We start from the raw sequence: 26407 nt of genomic DNA on the forward strand, positions 1-26407 counted from the left end.
GTTACATGGCAAAAGGTATCGAACCTGCCCCGAGAGTTAAACTGCTGAGCTAGCAAGAAAATAAGTTATTAAAAGGCCATTACCTTATATGAACTGCTGCCCGACGAAAGAGGCGCTTCCCGTCCCCTGCTACATAATTTACACAATGATAGAGGTTACTGAAGTGGCGAGGATACCAGAAAATCAGCAGTTTATATACCCTCGTGGAACATTCGAGACCTTTCATGAACGATAACACCCGCCCACGAGCTTTTATTGGTTACCGAACACAGTTACAGAGTAGGTTGGGGAAGAAGGCCCCGATTGGTCGAAAATTAATTTAAGAAATTCGGGATTGGCTAATTTCAAAACCGGCGGAACGAACGGATTAACATTGCCAACTCACACAATGACAGAAAGAAATTTAACAAAGAGCAAACTTATGACTACAAAATTTCTTCAAAGAAAAGTTCCTTCACTTTGCACTAGGGTGCACAATTGTAGTTCTTAAGTGGTGCCATCTAGAAGAGAATGTTCACACTTCTTGCTACAGAGAAAACAAATATAAATCGAAAAAGACACAGTTCAGAACACTTCAAAATGTATAGTAAGGACATCTTCTGATAAACTTTAGAATTAACACGGTTGTTAGAGTTCAGGCTTCCTCCAGTAGAGGAGTTCCAACTGGCGCAATGTTTGAATTAGCGGAGCGGAGATGTACCGCCCGGTACAATTATTATTATTGTTATTATTATTATTATTATTATTATTATTATTATTATTATTATTTTAATCTGTAACTGGATTAATATTCACTCTACTGATTATAAATAAATTAAATCAAACAGGATAAAGAGAAAGCCTGAGAAAGATATATTTAAATAATTACTTTTACACTGTGTTTCTCTGTTCCAGGTGGTCCCATCCGGCCCCGTTCTGTCGCGGGTATTGCCATGGAAATGTTCGAACAGCATCAGGGCACCCACATTCTACAGGTAAGCACAGTGCCTCATATCGCATCATGTTGATTTGACTCCCCCTTCTCTCTTCCTCGAGAGAATGAAATAATTAAGGGGACATAATCACTGGTTTCTCACCAAGGGGTTCCAAGTTCAAATCCAGGAAAATGCATGTTGGATTTTTGAAATGGATAGTAGCACGTCCATGTGGTTCAGACTGGCTGTGATAGAAGATGAACATTGTACTATTTATGTCTAACTTAAAAGCGGGAAAACCGGGCGAGTTGGTCGTGCGCGTTGAGGCGCGCGGCTGTGAGCTTGCATCCGGGAGATAGTAGGTTCGAATCCCACTATCGGCAGCCCTGAAGATGGTTTTCCGTGGTTTCCCATTTTCACACCAGGCAAATGCTGGGGCTGTACCTTAATTAAGGCCACGGCCGCTTCCTTCCAACTCCTAGGCCTTTCCTATCCCATCGTCGCCATAAGACCTATCTGTGTCGGAGCGACGTAAAGCCCCTAGCAAAAAAAAAAAATAATAAAAGCGGGAAAGCCCAATGCTTTCATTTACATTCCACATTAAACTCTTTGTGATCCTCCGTGGCTCAGACGGCAGCGCGTCGGCCTCTCACCGGTGGATACCGTGGTTCAAATCCCGGTCGTTCCATGTGAGATTTGTGCTGGACAAAACGGAGGCGGGACAGGTTTTTCTCCGGGTACTGCGGTTTTCCCTGTCATCTTTCATTCCAGCAACACTCTCCATTCTCATTTCATAGCATCTATCTGTCATTAATAAATCACTTTTGGAGTGGCGACCCCATCGTACTAATAGCCTATATCTGCTTCATCCATTCCATCCCTGACCCGGGCAATGACTGGAAAACAGTTTGTAGGTTTTCATTTTCATTAAACGCTTTGTAATTTTGCGTATACTAACTTTTTTGTGGAAGTCTAGGGAATAGAACAGGAAAATAAGTACAGTACAATTATCATTTAGCAAGATTACAAAGCATGCATAACAAAAAATTCTTAACTTATTTAAGAAAATAAAATAAAATTCAAGGTATTAATGTAACTTTTGATACATGCAATATAGATAATTTCGGTTTTTTTATAATTTATTTATTCTATAGGTAATCAAAATATAAATGGCATCTGCTGCGGAAGATTAATAAACGTATGAACACATTCACGTCGACTTCCCGTTTCCTCCTTACTTGTTATTAAAAGAAATGACTAAATACGCCGCCCGCAACAACGGACACCAGCATTTATTCCCATTGTAAAGTTTGAAGGAAGATAAACGATGACAATGGGATCACCTGATCTCAATTCTTTGAAATACATAATGTGAGAGTACAATTTCTTGGATCTAAAAGTCAACTACGCTTAATGAGCTCGAGTGAGCTCTGGAAGACATTGAAAAAATGGTCAACTGTTTGGCAGTTTCATTGTTCTCATGTCTAATATTTATAGTAAAATAATATTTAGACTTGAAAATCAACTCTTTCAGTTATCTCATGAAAGCTAAGGAAAAAGATTTCACTATCAAATAGGTGGTGTCCACATTTAGACTCCACAGCGAATTTCAAAAACAAAAGTAAAGATGAATAATCACTTGGAAGTAATATCCTTCCCGCCGCGTCTATATATTACTCTCAGAAAGAGTTTATTTTTCATTTTTGGAGTTATGTGCACTATGTCGCTTGATTGGGTCCTTGTAATTATAATATTCAATATGTTATAACATTTTCTTTAGATATATACAAGAGTTATTTCGTTACTAGAGTTCATTCTTTCAATCATGCAGGAAAATAATAAAATTCAGCAGGCAACATAAAATTTTAAAAATATTATACGGCAGGTATTAAAATGGCATATCTAACAAGAAAATGCTTCAAATGGAAGGCATTAGTTACTGATTTCACGAACTTCACTGTATCATAATTAATTCAGTATAACATAATTGTTCAAAATATAAGTCACCTATCGTGATATTCAAATATTACTTCCTCAAAAATATACAAACCCCGACAATATCACAAATACGCTCATACATTCAGTGACCAGCAAGAGTTCCAAACTTAATTTGAGGGGGCCGAGCGTGTTAGCTTAGTGGTTTGAGTCACGCAGCTGTGATCTTTCATTCGGGAAATAGTGGGTTTGAACACCCCTGTCGGCAGCCCTGTAGTTGATTTTCCGTGGTTTACCAGTTTTCAAGCCAATAATGCCAGGAATGTAACTTAAGACCACAACCGCTTTCTTCCCAGACTTAGTCCTTTCCTTTCCCATCATCGCCATACGACATGTCTGTGTCCTTGGGACGTAAAGCAAATAGTAAAATAAAATTTGAATGGGGGGATTTTAGCAACTAAATAACCCACGAAGTGTTCTTGAAACTACGAAGATATGCAGTGTTTCATATCCTGCTCACTATACTGTACTCCACATACAGTAAGCATTAAAGGATATAAATAATACAAAGAGCTTTAGTAAGAATAGAAAATATTATTCGCGTAAATAATTTTTAAAAATGATTTGTCTTTTAAAATATTGATCAGATTTCAAATTCTCCAACTGCTTGCAATTAGGGAATAATTCCTTTATGGTCTCCTCTCTATCAGCACAGGGTGTCCGCCCCCGTAGCTGCCGTCCTCGGGGGCCCGGGTTCGATTCCCGGTACTGCCAGAAATTTAAGAATGGCAGGAGGACTGGTATGTGGTTGAAATGGTACATGCAGCTCACCTCCAATGGGGGTGTGCCTGAAAAGAGCTGCACCACCTCGCGATGAGGACACGAGTTAACTTTGTCCGACTCGTTGGCTGAATGGTCAGCGTACTGGCCTTCGGTTCAGAGGGTCCCGGGTTTGATTCCCGGCCGGGTCGGGGATTTTAACCTTAATTGGTTAATTCCAATGGCCCGGGGGCTGGGTGTTTGTGCTGTCCCCAACATCCCTGCAACTCACACACCACACATAACACTATCCTCCAACATAATAACACGCAGTTACCTACAAATGGCAGATGCCGCCCACCCTCATCGGAGGGTCTGCCTTACAAGGGCTGCACTCGGCTAGAAATAGCCACACGAAATTATTATTATTATTATTATTATTATTATTATTATTATTATTATTATTATTATTATTATTATTATTATTATTATTAGCACAGGGTAAATTCTTTGTCATGTGTGATATTTTTCTAAATTCCCACAATTCAATATTGGAGCAGCGTGTTATTCAAGATCCGTTGCACGTAATTTCGTCAGACATTTTCTTGCGCAGGGTTTAACTTCATAAACCATGTAAGAAATGTTTAGGGCACCCTGTGCTTCTGGCATAGGAGTGATAGTTGACAGCATATAGTTTCATATATGAGACATACGCCAGGGATAGTGTTTTCAAATACCTCGGTTCTGAGGGATGCGATGGTGCGTGAGTTATGAAGTGTCTGTGTAATAGTAAATCGATGCCTCCCATAAGTCATATTACTGAGGAGGTGACATCACCTGCAGGCAAGCAGGCAGTAATACCGCGGCCATCATCATCAAGACGAAGACGAAAAGAAGTAGCAAAATTATTCCTGTCACGATGTGTTCTCAAGGAAGAGGTGGGGAAGGCGGGGGGGGGGGGCATTCCTTATACACGGCGGAAGGCGAGAGGGGGTAGGCGAACAGACGTCAGAGAGAGAGAGAGAGAAAGGAGGCAAAGGAGAAGGAAAGAGGAGAAGCGTTTTCACAAATTGGTTGGGCGGAAAGGAAAGAAAGGGAAGAAAGTAAAAATATATAGAGAGAAAGCCACCTAGTCTGCAGAAGGCCATAAAATTCGCACCCAGAATCGTCTCCGAAATGACAGTTCTTAAGTTATAAAAATATCATATGTTTATGATGTTAAATGTCTAATAATACAGCATTATGCCTTTCTCGTCTTCTTTCAGCATAACATCTTGCAGGAAGTAAAGAACTCAGAACTGAGTCCCAGATCTGATACTGGTTCTCTCATGGTCTTCTTCTTTACAGCCTACCCCCCCCCCCCCCCCCCGACCAGTAAAAAAATTTCTTACATTCTGTTTCTCAAAATTATCAGTTATGTATGAGATTCTAATTTTTTTTTTGCTTCTCACGCATACCCGGAGCGCAGATCATTAAGTTAAGTTTTCTTCCAAATGGGAAGGAAGTGAACTTAGTCTTAATGAAGATTCAGCTCCAGTATTTGCCTGGTGTGAAAATGGTAAACCATCCTCAGGGCTGACGACAGTGGAGTTCGAACCCACTACCACCTGAATACAAGCTTACAGCCACTTACTCGGTCAGTAAATTAGTATGTCTTGACTTCGGCTTCTGGTTTTATCACGGATTCAAAACAAGTTTGTATCTGTAATGGAATACGTTCAGCCTCATGTTGAAAAATATGAAGAGAAATCGATTGAAGTTCCATGTTGTCATTTCAATTACTGATTCGGGGTGAACGTTTCCATGGAATAAAGATGATTACCAGGGCTTGGATATATATATAATTAAAATGGCTATATATATTCTCTATGTGGGCTAAGAAATTTCAAATTATGGAGTTAAATATCACTTTCTTAATAAAATTGGTGCGAATTAATATAAGGAATGTCTGTGCTGTGTCAAATTTTAACACAAAGTCAAGTCACAAAATACTTTTATAATTAAAATTAAGTCACGGAACACAAGTGTATCCTTTCTCCAGATGGATCACAGCAGGTTGAGTGACAAGGCCAACAAGTAGGAAGATATTGTTTAGAGCAGAACTTTATTTCCATATTCCATAGAAATACACAATTAGAATCGAGCTTTGAATTATTGATGCTAGTAAAGTAAATTTTAAATTATTTGTTGTCAAGAATAACGTTGAAACAATATGCAAATTTATTAAAACGTCAAATTATGTGTATATATATATATATGCGCGAGTTTCCCTTAAATATTTAAAAACATGTACTAAAGCTGTAAATAAGAACAAATATTGAACATAATGTGTGTTTCAAATAACTTCAAATATCGTAATTCGTAAAGATATGACCAAAGTTTTACTGTTGGTAATAAAAATATGTATTTACATAGAAGTCCCAGTCATTGTTGTTATTATTATCATTATTATTATTATTATTATTAGGTATAATAATTGATAGATATTTTTTGCTATTTGCTTTACGTCGCACCGACACAGATATGTCTTATGGCGACGATAGGATGGGAAAGGCCTAGGAATGGGAAGGAAGGGGCCGTGGCCTTAATTAAGGTACAGCCCTAGCATTTGCCTGGTGTGAAAATGGGAAACCACGGAAAACAATCTTCAGGACTGCCAACAGTGGGGTTCGAACCCACTATCTCCCTATTACTGTATACTGGCCGCACTTAAGCGACTGCAGCTATCCAGCTCGACACTTGTTGAGTCACTTATATCATATGGTGTAAGTGTATGGGGATCGGCTTCTGTTACAGACATAAACATGGTACAAATGTTACAAAATCGTATTGTCAAAGCATTCTTTTGGTATGAAAACAGAGGAACACTTAGCTTAAGTGAGGATATATTAACAGGGATGTACCAGAAGGAAAGGTTCTTGAGAGTTAAACAACTTTATATGTACAACATAATTAAAGAGAATTGCTGGAAGCCACAATCTAGGATTGTAAACGAACATACACATGGAACAAGACTGAAGCATATAAGTTATTTTCAGGTCATCAGGTACTACAACAAATATGGATCCAGAACACTGCAAGTTGTAGTTCCTAAATTTTTGAACAAGTTTCCTTCTGAATTGACACACTTGAAAACAAAATATCAACTAAAAAAATCATGTGAAACTATGGATCATACATAATAAAATTACAGTCTAAATATGTGTTCATGAATGAAAAATATACCAAAGACTTATCTATATTAAATGATACTTTCAGAGATGAGAAAAACTCACACCACAGGACAAAATTACAATGCTAATGTAAACATACAAACCTTTATTACTGTTGTAAACAGTAAGGATTGCAACAATTAAGAATTGCAACATTGTATACAAATGTGAAACAACTACACCGGCAGGTAAGCACATCAAGTGCTTTGCAGGTGTAAATAATTGCAAAGATAATGCATAATATCCTACTGCATATTTGCAAATGTATTTTAGATAAGTTTTAAATAAATAAAATAAATTATTATTATTATTATTATTATTATTATTATTATTATTATTATTATTATTATTATTATTATTATTATTATGTGTCAGTCATATTTCACTCCCTGAAGAATGTGGATTTATTTCTGTTTTCTTCTCTCCAGTCGCTGGACGGATTCGCCTTCGCTCTTGGCTCGGACGGTCGCTTTCTTTACATCTCCGAGACCGTCTCAATCTACCTCGGCCTGTCACAGGTAAGACAAACACAATATATATTGAGTGTATCTGAGATGCTTAGACATTCCATGTAGATGAAAACTCCCAGATTTTAATAGTTTTATAGATAATATGTATTAGAATTTACAATATTCTAATAAGGATTTTGTGATATGAGTTAACGCGCTAGATTATTTCTGACCGCATGTATGGTCTTAATCTCTGCTCATATCCTCCTAGTACTAAATTACAGGTTGGAACTCATCTGGGAGCATCTAACATTATCCGATCTAAGGGCAGTCAGTTCAATATTGGCACAGTGTGTTGTACAACATTCATTGCACAGAATTTCATCAATTTCCTGTCCAGGGTTTAATTTCAGGAACCATAATAAGTAAGTTTTAGGGCACAGGAGTGATAGTTGGCAGTATATAGTTTCAGATATGAGACAAAACTCTCAAGGGATAGTGTTTTCAAATACCTCGGTTCTGAGGGATGCGATGGTGCGTGAGTTATGAAATGTCTGTGTAATGGTAAGTCGATGCCTCCCACGAGTAAAAAGTACACTGGAAACCTTCAAGACTAACATACGAGCTATCCGCAGAGACATTTCTATTAAGATATTGAAAGACCAGACTGGAACTTCCATCTAGACAGCAGAAACAAAATCTCCATCGGACCAGTTCGAGGAAACGAACAAAAATGGTCGGAGTCTTCCACGTGTTGGATGTAGTGGTAAATAAAAGCTGAAATGTGCAAAACCTGAGAAGTACTTTACACAGACTGCCGATACTCACATTCTACCATACACCGTGTGTAGGCTACGTCCAAGTTTTCACGAGCCGTCTGTACACTATGTATGCGTGTGTGGCGGGGGGGGGGGGGATGGACTGAGGGGTCCATGTTTTCGTAACAACTATTGTGAACTCTCACATTTCAGAAAACCTCACTACGAGTAAATCTGTAGAAAAGAATCTCAAATTAAACGGAAAATATTCGTGTCCTATGTGTGTTTAGTGTCGAAGTTAAGAATAGTGGAGGGGCCGATGACCTAGATGTTAGGCCCCTTTAATTAACAAGCATCATCATCGTCAACGAATAGTGGAAGCCTTCATCCTCCACTACTGCGTAGGATTTCACGATCTGAACGGAAATTGGTTTAATTAGTATAGTTATAATTGAGCCTCTGTGGCTCAGGTGGCAACACGCCGGCCTCTCCCCACTGGGTTCCGTGGTTCAACTCCTTGTGAGATATGTGCTGGATAAAGTGGAGGCAGGGCAGGTTTTTCTCCGGGTGCTCCGGATTTCCCTGTCATTTTTCATACCAGCACCACTATCCAATTTCATTTCATCTGCCAGTCATTAAATATTGCACCAGAGGAGTGCGACAGGCTTCGACAGCAGTCACAATTCCTATCCTCGCCGCTAGATGGGGACTTCATGCACTCCACTCCTGACCTGTTCGAAGGAGTGAAAACAGGCTGTGTATTTTCATTTTCAGTATTGCTATAATCGCTTTTGTTCGCTAATTATATTAAGATTAGATTCATTGCTATTATTTACTGTTTCTTTACCAAAACATTAATCGATTTAATCTTTGAATATTTCGTCGTTACATCTACGGAAAATACAACGTGAAATCTTTCAGCTTATAACGTAAGGTATCAATATTGTATGAATTATTTCAAAAGAATTATTTTTTATAAGTGTTGTGCGGGTCAGTATTTCACCCACAACATTATCACATAGCTGTTTCCGCAGGGGGCAAAGACGATTTCTTCCAGTCATGTTGATCGAGTGAGTTGGCCGTACAGTTAGGATCGCGTAGCTGTGAGGTTGCATTCGGGAGGTTGTGGTTTCGAATCCCATTGTTGGCAGCCGTGAAAATGGTTTTGCGTGGTTTCCCATTTTCACGCAAGGCAAATGCTGGCTGGGGCTGTGCATTTATTAAGACCTCGATGAGTTAGTATTACCTTAAAAATCCACAGAAACACGCAGAACCTAAATTTTTGATCCATAGAAACTGAATAATAAGGCCGGAAGTGTAATGATTAGGACGCAGATATGTAGACGTTAATAGACAGAAAATCGTAAACCCAAAAAGTTATTTTTAAAGAAGCATTATCATTAGTAGACCAAGCTATCAGGACTCCGTTGCCTATGAAAGCTGATCGAATGCACGAAACTGTAGTGTGGGTTTCATACCCTCAAGATGGACTTAAAATTGGAAGCTAATTTATCAATGCCTGAAAAATCCTTCCCTAGGAATGGTTAATCAATGATTTGGAAAATATTAGTTATATTTTCGTTACCCCATCAAACAGTTTGTTCGTGAAGACAAAGCAGAATTATACGTAAATCTTAACCTTTTCCTTGCCATGCCTGAGTTAACTCGGATGCCGACATTTCTCCCGCTGTACCAAACACGAGTTAATTCGGATTTCAAGCAATACGCTCTTCTCCACTTCCGAGTTCAGTCCAGCGCTGTTGACGTGCTTTGTTCAGACGACGAAAGATTAATAAATCGCCTTACCGTTTTTTGACAATAATTATGTGACTCGTGTTTTTCTTTCGCAGCTGTCTTCTGAGATGGGTGCACGGAAGTGTAAAGAAATATTATATTTTCGAAATTTTAGGGAATGATGATGAGTCTGATTGTTTTATGAATATACTGAACATAAGTTGCAGTGAAACAAGCTGCAGACATTTATCACGCCAAGTTCTTTCAAATTTTGGGAAAAGTGTTAGGAGAAAACTATTGCTAATATTGTCGTTTAATGACTTTTTAGTAGCTGTGTATATACAAAGTATTTATGGCCTATTACAACCACTGTCGAAACGTCCAACAAAACAATCTGGTGCGGGGCATGCATAAGGCTGAAAGAAACTTGAGAGTGAAGAGGTTAATGGACCATAAGCGAGCAAAAAATTGAGATTTAGTATTAAAAGAAAATGCACACTTTTCCCAATTTGCATGTACAGCCATTTTATAGTAATTAATGGTGGAAATTCGCGCTCAAGCATTGCTTTCTTTTTCGAAAGAAACTTCTTGTTCTAGAATTCAAAAACCTCCAAATACAACTGATCTTCAATCTTTGCACACACGTGCATTTATGTGTTGTTCACAATTTGTAGTACTCATTTCTTAAATTGTTTGAAAACATTTATAAATACCTTGAGTGAACGCATGTAAAAAAATCAACTGTTTTTCCATGTTGCAATTTCATCCATTAACAAATATTTTATTAAAAATATAAGTTTTAATTAAACCACAAGTATAATTCTACGAATTATTCCTTTGAGCTTAATGGGCTTTACAACCAAGTTTCAAGCCTAAATCAAAATAATTGCTGCACCATACTAAAGTAGATATCTTTTCAAAAACATGAGCCGAAATTTTAAAGAACACGATTGCTCATTTTAAAGCAAGTTAAAGTGTTTTGGTTTTAAACAATACGAAATCACCGATTCCCCAAATTTTGTAAAACCATTCTGCGTTTTATGAAACAGCTTTTAAAATAAGGGTTTTGGTTTGATTTTGTTTACTTCAAAAATATTAATGAAGTATCTGCTTTGGATGGCGAATGAAAGTAACTTTAATTTTTTTGACTTATCTTGCTATTCCGTCGGCTGGGATGAGTAACATAATATCTCAACACACCTTCTTCGTCTTCATCCTCCTCTTCTTCTTCTTCTTCTTCTTCTACTTCTTCTTCTACTGCTTTTCACACACCTGTGGGTCGCGGGTGGGAGCTGCGTTGCGCATGTGTATTTGGCCCTGTTTTAGGCAGGATGCCCTTCCTGACGCCAACCCTATATGGAGGGATGTAATCACTATTGCGTGTTTCTGTAGCCGTTGGTAGTGTAGTGCATTGTATCAATATGAATATGAAAGTGTTGGGACAAACACAAACACCCAGTCCCCGAGGCAGAAGAATTAATCAAACGCGATTAAAATCACCGATCACGAACCCGGGACCCTCTGAACCGAAGGCATCAATACTGACCATTCACCCAATGAGTCGTACATATAATCTCAATAAATATAGTGTAAATAAGACTAACATTAACAAAGATGCTAAATTCAGTAGTGTGCATCAATCTCCCGCCCCCCTCCTTCCTTATGAGCAAGTTTGGTGATCATTGAAGTCTGTGACATATGTTCTCGGCATTTGTTTTAGTTAGCGTGGGATACAGAATCCTCCCCTCATAAACCACAGCATTATGTTGAAGATTGGGAAAGAAAAAAATAAAAGAATCTTGAGAAGAAATAGTACTGTCATTGGGAGGGGAGGAATGGGGGAGGGTGAGGGGAGAGAAAGAGAGCCGAAATTTAAATCGGGAGAAGTTGACAGCAAGACAACATAAAACTCCGAAAAGAAGTGGAAGAAGACATATGAGCTAGTGTTCGGTGTTGTCTCGGCGGAAATCAATCGCCACATCTTCCCGTCTTGCACATTAGTTTGTTGACCACGTCCACCGTGAACTTGAAGCTGATTGGTATTCCACAACCTGAGTGCCCAGCAAGCTGGCGCCACCGGCTCTGAATTTCCATTGTACTGAGCCCTCTAAGCTCTCCTGTGCCACTAGATCTGAGGAACGACATCGTAAAATACTTGTCCTTGTTCTCTGCGTGAAACTGTTTCCGCTACATTCTTCATCCTCCCATATAGCACACACGTTTCTCCCGATCATAGTCGCCCATAACAGGTCGTCAACGCATGCGTCCGACTCCAGTGCCATCTCTGAGTGCCTTCAAACAATATTCCCAGTGAAAGTAAATGACTGTTCTTTCTTTGCCTTAAACGATGCTACATGTTCTCTCTAATGTAAAAAATAAAAGGGGAGTATGAAAGATGAAAAAATTACATTTCCTATTTTATGACAATAAAATATGTTTAACTTTAATTTTGTTTGGTGTATGATACATTATTTTTGACCAGACTACAGTATGTTACTGTCCTAGCCATCTTTTGGTATTTCCAGGAACTTGTTCAGTGAAATGACATAGCTTAGGAACCGTTTGCTCTGGAAGGCTACCATTTGTCTGTGAGTTTGATTACTATGTCATCATTTCCTATTTAATATGTAGCGTAGCAACAACGCATGGAACCTCTTGCATTGTATTCAGAACATAGTCATTCGACTGCGATTTCTAAAAACTTTTCTTCCGATAGTTCCCATTTAATCAAGAATCTATTTAAACTAGAATTTCGAAAATTTTACTATTTATTCAGTGCATTATTGTGGCAATGTACATCTACAGTGGTAGATGTAGTACAAATAACGTCACTGTTAAAAATGAATGAAAAACATATATTATATTACATTATATATTATATTATATTATATTATATTATATTATATTATATTATATTATATTATATTATATTATATTATATTATATTATATTATATTATATTATATTATATTAATAACCGTTTGAAATGTTTATACCTCGCTCTTTTAATGGCGCCATCAAGAAAATTGGCTAGTGAGCGAATAATAGAGGATAGTTCCTCAAAACGTGAGGTATTAAAAAAAAAGATTGGCGTAAGGGCCTTTCATACTTCCTTTAGACACGGATAGGTAAGATTTTAATCTTCAATTTTTGGTTTACTTAGCTCACGTATCTGATATGAGTGGCATCTTGCATAAATGGAGGGTTTTGTGCCTCCTGTGACTTATGCAAACACTCTGACTGGAGGTAGAGGAATCCGTATATTAGGTTCAAGAAAATGAACATTTACTTTCTTAGATTTTTTGCATTAAGTCACCAGTCCTCTGTGAATGAGGGGCCTTGATAGGTGAGTAATAGCTTATCAAGTTTCTTACCAAGGTGACTGTGTTTTTCGAATTCATGGTCAGTGGCCAGAAAGATAATATTTCAAGTCTTAAATCATTCAAGTAACCCATCGTCCTCTCTTTATCTCACATGGCCTCATCACGTAAGCAGGCTCTTAAAGGAGGACGATCGCCGGTTGCCGATTTAAATTTAGTAATTCCAGATTTTTTAGGTCAACAACTACCTATGCTACCGTAATAAGTAGAGCCGTTCGAGGCAATAATAGATTCGAATGCAAATTTACTGAAGGGAGTGACAAATATATTCTAGCGTGCACAACGGTTATGCTGTGAGTTTTGCATAAACTTTACGGATACAGCCTATCATAACCCCTACAATTTATGATACTCTTCCTATTTATTACTGGTAAATTAGTATGGATTCGAAACTGTCACTGCGTAAACATTCGGGATCATCATCATAATATTGTGTTTAAGTACACAGGGTAGACATTATGCTACCTTATTCCAGTACTATTAACCATTAACCACAGAACGCCCAAATTTTACATATGCACTATATAGTTTTCCTATAACCCTATAACCCAGAACAAGAAAGATACTTTTAAATTTCATGTGTAAAATATTATTTTAATGTTCTCTAAAGGTGAACTTTTCACATAATGTGGCCCAGAGATATCTACTAAACTTCATACATATGATTTAGAGATGTATATTTACATACGATGTGAGAGATTGTATTAATTTTCCTAACAACTTAGTCATGAAAACTATTAAAGTTAAGCCACAATATTGTGATGGGCCTATTCATTTTACAGTATTTAATATTATTTTGTGATCAACATCCTATTTATTTCAAGGTACATTTCACGGCTTTCACCTGTTATATAGCTACTATCCCTATAAATATTATAAACAAATATGACTTCAATTAATTCAACGGTTTCAGAAAAAAGTTTACCTTTAGAGAAAAATACATTAAAAATAATATTTCACACCTGAAATTTATAAAAAACTTCTTTTAATGAATGCATAAATCATGCCATATTTTTTTGTTTTGCGTTAAAGAGGAACTATATAGAGCATGTGTACAATTTGAGTATTCTATGTTTAACAGGATTGGAGTGAGGTGGGATCATAAAATCATGTTTTGTTGTCCTTAGTTCTACCCCCAACTCTGCCCTGTGTCCTTAACATCCATTCATTGCCATTCAAGAATTAATGTTCGCTGTTTTGAAAAGTTTGATAATTACCTGCAAGAATTTTATCAAATTTACATATTAATTAGGTGCAGCTAAATATTCCAAATACTCCAACTAACTAGCAAAGCGAGCTGGCTGCGTGGATCGTATCACGCAGGTGTGATTTTTTTATTCGGAAGGAGATGCTGGATTCGAGCCCTTAAGATAGATCTCTATACTTTTCCACACCAAGTCAAGTGAACGCCACGACCGCTTTCTTAGTCATCCTCGCCTTTTCATATCATTGTGTTGCAGAATATCTTCCATATGTTGGTACGACTTTAAACCACCAGCAATAGCGATCTCCAACGATTTAGATATTTACGTATTTTTGTTTAAATTATTGAAGTTTTTTTTGCTATGGGCTTTACGTCGCACCGACACAGATAGGTCTTATGGCGACGATGGGATAGGAAAGGCCTAGGAGTTGGAAGGAAGCGGCCGTGGCCTTAATTAAGGTACAGCCCCAGCATTTGCCTGGTGTGAAAATGGGAAACCACGGAAAACCATCTACAGGGCTGCCGATAGTGGTATTCGAACCTACTATCTCCCGGATGCAAGCTCACAGCCGCGTGCCCCTACGCACACGGCCAACTCGCCCGGTAATTATTGAAGTAATATGCTCTAGAATATCTAAGACATTCAGTCAGAAAATATTTGTTATTCATCGTAACCTTTCATATCAACTTTTTTCTCATTTTTACTTCTTTTTTTTTTTTCGAAATTTAAACTATCGGTGTCAAAGAAAAGAGTGAAAACACTCTACAACATTCTATTCAAATATCGTCAATAGTTTTTGGATCATGCTGGAAACCATGAACGTTACGGAAAATAAGCAGCTAACACGTGACAGAGAGAGATGTTGCAAGTGGCACACGTTCGCAAAGTATATTCTACAAGGCGTAATGAATAAAGTGGACAAACCTTCAGGTATTAATTCCTCATATAAAGGATTTTTTTAAATACACGGCATAAATTCAGGGTTGGATTCCTTACATATAGAGAAGAAAACTTCTATATAAACATGCGTCAGGAAATGCGTACTTTCTTGGCCTCCACGATCACCTAATCTGAACCCGTTGGACTTCTTCATGTGATTTTAAGCAAAGTGTTTGGTATTCGCGACTGCTGTGGAAGATGAAGCAACACCTAATGGCAGAATTATAAGGTCCTTTCAAACAGTGCGTATAACACCGGGCATATTCGAGTGTGTCCATAACTGTATGCGACGACGATCATAAGCCTGTAGTATGTGAGGAGGTGGGAATTTTTAATACCTTTTGTAAGGTCATGACTGGAATACATCAGAACATGCAAGATAGCCCATAACACCTGAGGGTCTACCCTGATATCTCGAAAAGTACGCGTTTCTGGACCTATGTTTATATAGTCATTTTCCTTGTCTGTATTTGAGGAATCCACCCCTGAAAGTATGCCCTGTATGTTTGAAACACCCAGTATAGGGAAGAAAGAAAGCGTATCTTGAATGTTTGGTTATCGTGTTATAGGTTACAAATACACGGGAGTACGTTTGCAGTGCATATGTAGGTGTCAAGGTAATGAAACCTACATTGTTAAGCCTACACAGTGTGTTCTATATAACAAAAGCAGGTAACATTTCTCTCACATTTTTTCCGACAAGCAGAAAGGTTCTGAAGTGCACACAGGTCCTACTTTGAAGCCTTAACAACGCGGCAACCAAACATTTAATAACCCATATTGATATAATATTTTTGTCTTCTCTACATGTGAGGAGTCTATACCCGAAGTTTCGACATCATTTTTTCGGTACAACGTGTCTACAGAGAGTTGCAAAATGCAGCACCTCCCACTTAAGAATAACATCGTCCCATGTCTCCATTTGTAACTTATTCTCCATCTACAAGTATTCAGTCTCCCAAATTTCCTATTTCTCACTTACACATTTGTCGCCCAACAGAGGCAAACTTGCCTTAGAACAAACTTCCTTGATAGAAAATACCGCCTCCGGTCTGTACAGCAACACCCGTTGGTTCATAATGTGGGTTCCTGTAGTCACGTACTAGTTCGTGAACACCGACCGATGGCTGAGTGGCCTAGTAAGTAGGTCGGAGTCCATTTAACGTGGAATAGCAGCGGGCAACCTATGTATATATTCTGAGACATGCCCCTCACCGTGACCCTTAGGTGGTGAGGAATACATAATCAATCGGTAGTCCCTAAACCATCATAGCGAAAAACTGGTGCTAGTATATGAGTCAGCTCAACTTCGTAAAATTTTACCGAAAAGGGTTCATAATATTTATTTTTCATTTATTCGCAAGTCTGCCCATGACGTTTTCAAAAGAGTGGCCTGCTTGCAATTTATTTATTTATTTATTTATTTATTTATTTATTTATTTATTTATTTATTTATTTATTTATTTATTTGTTTCTTTATTTATTTATTTATTTATTTATTTATTTATTTATTTATTTATTTATTTATTTATTTATTTATTTATTTATTTATTTATTTATTTATTTATTTATTTATTTATTTATTTATTTATTTTATAAACTTCGTCGCACAACTCGAAACAGCCGCTTCATTGCAAATAAACGGAGGAATTTCAATACATCCTGGCAGGTAAAAAAATGTACAAACTGGAACATTATTGGACATGCTTTGTTTACTACCAGTACAAACAAGGTCATTTAGGCAAACTATTCAGTATATTGCATCCATTGATAATGAGTCTTTGAGGCACTGTACTATTTAAATATGGTCAGAATGGATATGTTCAGACTACACCAACGGACTTGTTCGTTCGTAATTGTAAAGCCAAAAACCTTCCTGAAGTTTATAACGTTATTTTCGTACATCAAATTGAAGATGCAATTCGTGAACAGACCTGCCGGTACCTGTGGATTTTTAATTTTAATCTATTACATATATATAGGACATTACAGCCAATATGACTTATGATGAGATCATCACACGCCATTCATCAAATGTGTGGTTCATTGTGTTTGTGAAGCCTGAGAACCTTACAACCATACTTTTAACATTAGAAAATGTTCTGAGATCACATAGTATAGGGCCCCACTTTAGCAAAAACGTAATGTAAAGCCATTTCACTCAATTGTGAGTAAGGTATTGAAGGCAGAGAATATGTGAAGGTGTCAAAACGCGTGTTTTTGAGATCTCTATCAAATGGAAAAATAAAATGTTGTAAATCATGTCCGGTCCAAGTGTTATTCACGAAGAAACCATACAAAGGGAAATTTTAAAAAATACATTTGTACCACAGTTATTATTCGATATCCCATTTAAATATTTTAATAAATACATTGAATCTTTGTTCAAAGAATTTGTGTGCCAGATATTTGAATTTCGCAAAAGTAAAGTCTCCTGTTCGATTTGAAGTGGGTCATATATTATGTGACAGTAACGTTATTAGTGCTAGAGTTGGTCAACCAATGAGTTCATGGTTTGAGGTTATCGTTTAACGTATTCTATGAACTTGGGGATCAGTACTCGCAACGGAATGCCTCACGATGTAGTTTTCAGCAATATGACACCACTCGAAATGATATACTTTATGGTATACGTTATACTTTAGCACTCACAGAGCGATAATTGTATCGGTACTCAAACAAAATAAATCACATATTGATGATGTATCAATCATGAGTCCGGCAGCTGATGAAACTGTCGAAGTTTATAGACATCCTTAGTGAGGAGTTCGAGAAGCAAGCTAAATCGTTTGAAAAGAAGGAAACACAAATACATCTTACAAAATATGTATTCTTTTGTAGAGTATATAATTATAGTAATAAATATTTTGTGTATTATAAGCAATGTCATGATTTACTTCTCGCTCATCTCCTTAAAGCTCCCTTTTTCACGTTTCGTGAAGAACGTTTGTAATGTTCACTTGCTTGTCCAAAGGACTAGAATTGTGGATTTAAAGATTATATTTAATTACTTCATGATTATATGATTTTTAAAGATCTGGATATGTTAAGAGGTTTTAGAATATGTGAGCTGATGAAGAGGCTCTAAGGTTCTAGCAACATGTACTCCTAAAATTAATGTAGACAACAATTTGTTATTGTACATTTAGATATTGACAAGGTGGATTCAATGAAAGAAAAGAAACATTAATTAAAGTTAACCATTGACAGCACATACGTTGTGAAAAATAGAAGTCTTTGCATTACAACCCTTCTGTGGAACTCCATGTCTAGATTATGAGATATTTCATAGTCCTTTAAATATGTTCACACGTTATCAACGATCAAATGATCTCTGTATATAATGAATAGAGCCCGGATTTTGATGCATTAATAGGTTAGAATGCAAACTTACTGAAGTGAGTAGCACGTACAGTCTACCTTCACAACGAATATGCTATGAAGTTTGCAGAAACATTAGGGGTACGGCCCATCATGACCTCTATAATTTGTTACTCTTCCTATATCATGGAAGAGCGGGTGGCCGACACATCCTACTAACAAAATTAGTTTACAATCTAACCTGTTACTGCATAAAAATCTGGGCTTTAGTAATGAATGTTTCATATAAATATCAACCTATTATATCTTAAGAACAGCGCAACATTGACGTAGGAATTGTTTGCCACCTTTATGTACAGACTCAAATCCTATGCAAGTTATCAGAAAGACTTCACGTGCACTAAGTTCATGTGACTGCCTAAATAGAAGTATGCATAAGGGAATCCCAAATTACGAGAGATAGTTCTGTGTTCACCGGATCAGGCTGTGTCTAGTATTGTTTCTTAATCGATATTTGCTAATCAAATCTTGATCCCTCCTGATCCTTAACGGTATTATTTTCGCAAGACACCTCCTTTCCTTTGTGTAAATTATAACCTGTTTCTTGGAGTGATCGAAACTGCCAGTCTAAAAATCCCGTTCTTTTGTATCTTAAAACAGAGATCCCCTACCATCATCACAATTTTTTTCATGGTGTAAGGCTCGTAAAATAACTTAGTAACCTCATGAAGAAATAATATCAACAACAACAAAATCTCTGTTTTTATTTTGTGAATCTCTTCTCTCGGTGCAGCTCTTAATATTTTGTGCTTAAATCAGTAATATTGCCATATTCTAAGACGAAATCTCCAAGCTCTTTAGTCTACACTGCACATGTGCTGGAAGGTATGCATATACGACAGGGGTTAAATCCTTTCACGTCAATCCAGTACTTCACTGGTTCCCTATAAGTTAAATAGATGTCCGACAAAGCTAACGTAAATAAAAATTCCAGCACTCTCCAACAATTTACGCCTCATACTTGCGAGAAAGGAAAGAATAAAGAAAGAACGTTGTAATTCTCTGTATATTTTACGCACGTCTCGGTTTTTTCTTTCCTCCTCCTACCCCCTCCTTCAATATTCTCTCCTTCCTGGAAGTGAAATGTTTGGAAACAGTATTAAAATTCAAGTCATCACTGAATTTATCCTTTGAAAGATTTCCTGTATTGTATTACAACTTCATATCCGCTTCCACCATCCATTCCGTGTCGTCTTCTTTTTTAAGTATCTTCTTTTTCTTCCGCCCTCCTTTCCAATAACTGTATCTCTATGTTTCTACTAGTTCGTCGCTGCTTCTCTTCGAAATGCTGGCTTACCCTTGTGTGGAACCGAAAATCACAATAGCTCTAAACTGTTCTATCCTACCTTGCATGTTATTACAATATGCACTTAAAATCGAAGTAGTAAAACATATTCCATGTGAGCCATTAACACATGATAACCCTCCCAATCACCCAGAGTAACAACTCTTTGGGACATAGGCCTGCCAAGGCGATTGATGCCCACCCAGATGACCTGCAGATACTAGGATTTCACGTGATCAGAGTAATCCCATTCTGAAATGAGTTGCTTGGCTTTCTCGATCGGGTCCGCTGCTACTCGTATTAGACAACTTTTAAGTCCACGAGGCTGAGTTAAACACCCTCCAGCACTCAGTCCATGAATCGAAACCTTGGTCTCAATCTAAGAGGCAGGCATGCTACCTCTACCCCCATGGAGTTCGTATTTCCCGTAGGATTTCATTGCCAGCATTTTAAGAAAATTTTGTGTCAGCTGGACTATTAGACGTGGTCATCTGCCAAATTCCCACGTTTCACCTATACCGCGCCAGATATTATCAAAACTTCCTGGCAGTCAGGTAGGATTGACACGTCCTTATTCATATGGGTGCACGAGCTCTCATTCGCAGCTTTTACAGTAATTCACACGCCTTAAACGTTACCTGTTTCTAACAAGTAAATTAAGCTCAGGCCTTCTCTCTTTCGATTGACATTGCTGGGATGATTTCTTATATCGATAATTTCTTGATATTAACTAAGGCGAAACTAGGGTCTTTCTCAAATGTTGTATTGTGAACTAGATGGTTCAGAGAATGTTTAGTTATAAGGAGATTAGTTCAGGAGACAGCGAATTCCGAATTTAAAACTGCGCTATATAATTTTTGTATAAGCCTTTATGTAGGTACAATAAAAGTGGTAAACCCTAATGTTGGAAAGGGGTCTCCTCTGGGTGTTGGGCAGCACATAACTCCCGAGTTTTTAATGAAGAGGTGAAGAAGTTGGTGTTTATTCTTTACCTTTTAGGGAAGTTTATAGTTTCTTGGATGGTAAATAACATTTTTGGATCTTGTGGTATATTTTCAACTGCAACTGCTTTCTTCAACAATCTTAAAAGGATGGTCACGGGCTCATTCGAACACTTGGCATGATCAGACAGGGCGTTAGTTAATGCTCAGTTCCCAGTGGAGATGATGCTTTCCTTCAGCACTTAACCTTCAGCGAGCACAGACTGATAAACGTGATGATCTTGCCTTGTAAATACCGAACAGTAGCACATTCAGGGCGATAACCTTTTCGAAAACATCACTAGCCAGTTCTATCAAAACGATGTAGACTCTAAAAGTCATAGTAAGTTAAGTCTTTCTTCCCAAATTCTTTCCATTTGGAATGTTTTTGGATAGTTCTCTGCCAGTGAGCTCCAGCAATCCTTCCGAGTGTCTTTACCACATCGGTCCAGTGGTCTTGTCATGGTTTCATTTGGTCACTTGGACTCCACTTCGGTACCAGTTTCCTCCATCTCTTATCTTTCCTGGAGTCAACAAGGTCTGCTCACTAATATTTCATGGTAGCTGTTCTCTCTAGCTCTTCATTAACCTGTGTGACTGATCTGATGCCTTCTGCCTTCTTCCTATCTTTACGTGTAAAACCCAGCAATGGCCTCTCCTTGCCTGTTTGGGCTCTCCTGAGTCTCTTTTTTGCGAACTCATTCAGGGTTCAGGCTTCAAAAACATAATTCAGCACAGGGGGAATGCACTGCTCAAAAACTCTTTCCTCTAGATTTATAAGCATTACTGATCTGAAGATTGTCGAGTGCTACCCAGACGCTTGCCTGTCTAGTTTGCAAGATTCCAGTATTTGTATCTCCTTTAATATTCACAATTTATCCGAGGTAAATATATATATTGACATTTTATAGCGGTGTATTCCTTTGATATGAACTTTTCCTGTCGTGGTCCATTGGTTATACATAACCCTGACCTTAAGACGGACACCAACCAGCATGAAAACGTTAACAGGGATGAAATTTATGTACGAACCCACTGTAGACTACTACAACCAGAAGTATAACCTTGACGAAATATAAGTTGTTGGCCTACTAAATGGAGGCAGAGCGACTATCCCAAAATTCTTCGACATTGTCTTCAGAAAACTAGGCCTTCCGATATATATTTTAAAAGAAATGTCTCTAATATTCCTTAAAGGCTCCATACATATATTTAACATATTTATATACTTCCTAACTTACCTCTGCTATCAAAATATTGCAAATGTCCTTGTATCTATTATAGTTATTACCCTTTTTACCAGTTTCACTCTTCACCCTATCGTTTATATCCAGTGATGATTTTATTCTATATGACTCGTTGTTTGTGTATATGTCATTACTTTTATATTGGTTTTGATAAGCTTTGTCGAGAGAAAGCCTTTAATTCAACGAAGCATTTAAAATTAAATCTTCTTTTATGCTCAACTTATTTTCCGAGTCACGTTTGTAATCGAAGTCAATAACATTTACATAAGTTACTACATATATGTACCCAGGATTCCGATTAAACTGTGTCCTTCCGTGATCATTGGTTTAAAGAAGTCGTCATGAGACCATACTCGAGTCATATTTGCACAGACTGGATGATGTTCTTTATCTTAGACTTGTTCGCCTTAGTAGAGTGTCTTCATCGGGGTAATGCCACTAAACAGGGTTCGATTTACACGTCGATACACAGATGTACAGTCGTGTGAAAGATTTCCAGGTAGCGAGTGGTAATTGGAAACCAGCAGCAGGTTCCTCTCTCACTTTCTTTAGTGGATGTGGTACTTGTCATCTCCATACCTCTAATCGACGATTTCCAGGCGAAAGTGTCGGTGGCTGTATCGACTGGATAAAGCTTGACCATAGTCCGTTTGGTTGCATCAGGATTCCGAACAGGGGAAGAAGCGAGTCTGCTTCAGGCGTTCCTCATCGACTGCGACATGTCTTATTATTGCAGGGAAAATATTTACATCAAAGGGTATAATTTTTCGGCAAGGGCAGGTTTTAGGCATTCTATAATGAGGTGCAGTACCCCATTAATAGAGACATCTACATGCTTTGCATGAACAGAATTCCTCCATACAGATGCATAAAGTTTGCCAATCATACGCTTTTACTTTCCGGGTATCAAACAGGACTTTCAACTTTTGTTGAATGGGTTACTCACCAGTGGATAACATGGGTTTAGGCCCGTCAGACGCGAATTTTTGTGTGCTGAACAAAATATTATTTAAGGATAGTTTATCATAATGTTCTGCTGAATGCTTCAAAGTAATGTTCTGTGAAAAAGTGGCATGTACAGTCCGAACATTCGATGTGCATTGTTACCATTTTAAGAGGTTGAGTTTGATTTCATATAACAACATATATCAAAACCAGATGAAATCAGGCTATTAAAACAGCAATTGAATTACTTTGGAAAATTAAAACAAAAGATAATTGGTTCAAAGACGTCCAAGATGATTGAGAAGAGTGGAATATTACAATGCAGCAAATTGCAAATAGAAAATAGAAAAGTATTCTGAAGAACAATCATGTAAGGCATAAATTACAAACTTTGCAACGAAAACAATTTGTCATGTCTGATGTAGAAAGGGGAGACAGGTTGGAAAGAATGAAGAGGTTTTGGAAGAGGAGGAAGATGATGAAAGTTAATTCCCGATTAATTCTTTTAAGACTTAGATGTATACAGTTTGATTTCAGTGCCCCAATGTGGGAGTAAAATATATACATAAATAAATAAACAAATAAATTATACACAGCATGCCTCGAAATTTAGCACACAATCAATAGCAGTAACTGAAAATCACACGGTTTTCTATATTCCAAAATAAACAACATTTGTTTCCTTACCTCAACAAGTTGGGTGATTACCAGAGCTGTCTATTCCTGTTATTCTGTTACCTATTCTCGTGAAAACCTTAATTGGCAGACATGTTTTCTTCAACCTGTTGTAGTTCCGAATAGCACAGTCTAGACAATTGCACCAGTGCCAAAGTTTGGTCTGTGTGATGTGCAGAATTGTACACGACTTGTCTTGAGGTCACTAAATGATTTTCACATCCAAATACAACCTTCAAGGTCTGTATGCATAATTACGCACACTGTGTCTGAAGTGGTTACGATTAGTATCAATAAGATATTTCCATACAGAGTTTTTGTAATTTATCGAAGCTGGTTTTATTTCCATCGATGGCATAATTTCAATGATGTGTTCATGTATTGTTTTAAATGTCGCATGAGCATTTTCGGTAGTTTCCCTTTCATTAAAATACTTGATGAAAACACACGTGTACTCTCTCTTCAGCTCTTCACCATTCCTCTTTGTGGTTAAATTTCATCAGTTTTCCCTTTCTCTCTCTTTTACTCTATGTGTCTCTTTCCTGTGTTCTCTCCGGCACGTTCTGCCTCCTGGATCCCCTGCCTGGCTGCTGAATGCTCCTCACGTCCACTGCCAGCCGTGCCGTACATTGCTAATACAGACGAGCGGGTCCACGCAATCAATAGGACTGTTCCTGTGCTTGCTGGCACAACATGGCCGCCGCGCCACACCACGTGTGTGTGTGTGTGTGTGTGTGTGTGTGTGTGTGTCACCCCCCTCCCATCCACGTACAACACCTGCATTTCTCATTTCATTACTCAATTCGACAATGAGCTATCCCACTACTATTACTACCACTGTTCACAATAAATTTTTTCCTCACTTTGAAAATAATCTGGAATTAAATTGGTGCAGTATTGAGTGCAAAATGCAGTGCTTGTAATCACTAGAACCCGGATTTTTAGGCAGTAATGCAAACGTACTGTAGCGGATAACAAATATAGTCTAATCTGCACAACGGCTATGTTATCGGGTTTGCATAAACTTTACGGGTTCGGCCCATCAGAACCCATACAGTATTTATGTTACTCTCAATACACTACGGAATAGTGACCCTAGACTTCACATCATAATAACCAAATTTCCCAATTAATTTGCATTTTAAACTATTACTACCTAAAAATCCCGGTATTAGTAATCACGAATATGTTTTCAAAGTTAGTCCGATTTCAAAAGAAATCATTTACAACTTTAAAAGTATTTTAGTTACTGTGTCAAAGTTACATATTCCTTCATCAGCACCTCTTCTCTCAAATATATTCAATGACTTCCTTTTAAAGACTCATTAACTTCAAAATTTCACACAATATATAGTAGTGAAACATTTTTCTTATAATTTCAAACACCCTTCATTTTCAAAATTTGGTAAAATATACAACGATCGAAAAGAGTTTCGGAATTTTGTATTTCATATAAATTTTTAGGTATAAACACGAATCTTTACATTTCCTACTAATTTTGAGAGAAACAGTTTTTGTTGAACTAACTTTCATCTGATACTGTTGGAAATTTGCTACCCATTCATCCAGCTTAGTTTGTACTTCTACCTCTGTCTCTCCCCAGATGGCTACATCGTCAGCAAACACCTAGCCTATGTGTGTATATTTCCATCTCGTTCTCTATTCAGGGTTTTAAGAATACTGCCCATGACAGTAACGAATGGCAATGGTGAGAGTGTTCCCCCTTGTTGAACACCCTGTGTAGTATCGAATCGTTCTGAATGTCCATCTCCAACATTCACACATCTGCTTCAGTTGCGGTACAGCTTCTAGACCTTGCCTATGAGATATTCAGGCTCTTTCAATTCTCTGAGATCCAAATGACTGACCTAGACTTTTTACAATTACGTATTTTCCTCTCTCCCAGTGCTGTTCCATTAACATCGTTAGGGTGAATATCAGGTCTGTTCTTCGATTGATTCTAAATCCATCCTGCTCTTCTCCCAGGACAGGTTCTATCGCTGCTCACAGTCTCTTTTCAATATTTTTTCATTATTTTAGACCATGGAAGAGAACTGTGATAACGCTATAGATGACACACTTTCTTCTGCATCCTTTTTTAATAAATAGATAATACCTTTTATCCAGTCGTCTGGAACTCGATTTTCACCCCACATTGCACTCAATGTTCTGTATGGCCACTACACTCCAGGTATACCTGCTGCTTTGATCATGTCAGCAGGGGCCGATGACCTAGATGTTTGGCCTCTTTAAACAACAAGCATCATCATCATCATCATCGATCATGTCAGCAGTAACTTCATCAATCCCAGCTGACTTACTACTTCTCAACTATTTTTTAAAAATGTCCACCTCAGGCCAAGTATTGGAACATCATCTGTCCACCTCTTCAACAGTTTCTTCCTCATTCGGGAGTGTATCGAATTAGGCCTTCGTTTCGTTTCTAATCTCTTGTACGCTCCTGGCTACGTTATTTATCAATTACTCCACAGTGCCACATTATACAGACCATATTTTACTGTCACACTTCAAAATTCCACTCTATCCTTTTTTCAATTCATATTCTCGCTCACCCTGTCACTTCAGATCTGTAATCATTCCTTATGAGG

At 37.7% G+C, this 26407-nt stretch overlaps 1 protein-coding gene across 1 annotated transcript in view; it reads left to right on the forward strand.

Annotated features, from left to right (window-relative positions):
• trh (trachealess) overlaps positions 1-26407 on the forward strand; it is a 263636-nt gene that overhangs the window by 144638 nt on the left and 92591 nt on the right. The window contains exons 3-4 of the mRNA XM_067156891.2: positions 895-974; positions 7249-7338. Coding sequence (XP_067012992.1) covers positions 895-974; positions 7249-7338 — 170 coding nt within the window. The remainder of the gene's footprint in view (positions 1-894; positions 975-7248; positions 7339-26407) is intronic.

This window comes from Anabrus simplex, chromosome 13, assembly GCF_040414725.1.
Source record: "Anabrus simplex isolate iqAnaSimp1 chromosome 13, ASM4041472v1, whole genome shotgun sequence".
Classification (NCBI taxonomy): Eukaryota; Metazoa; Arthropoda; class Insecta; order Orthoptera; family Tettigoniidae; genus Anabrus; species Anabrus simplex.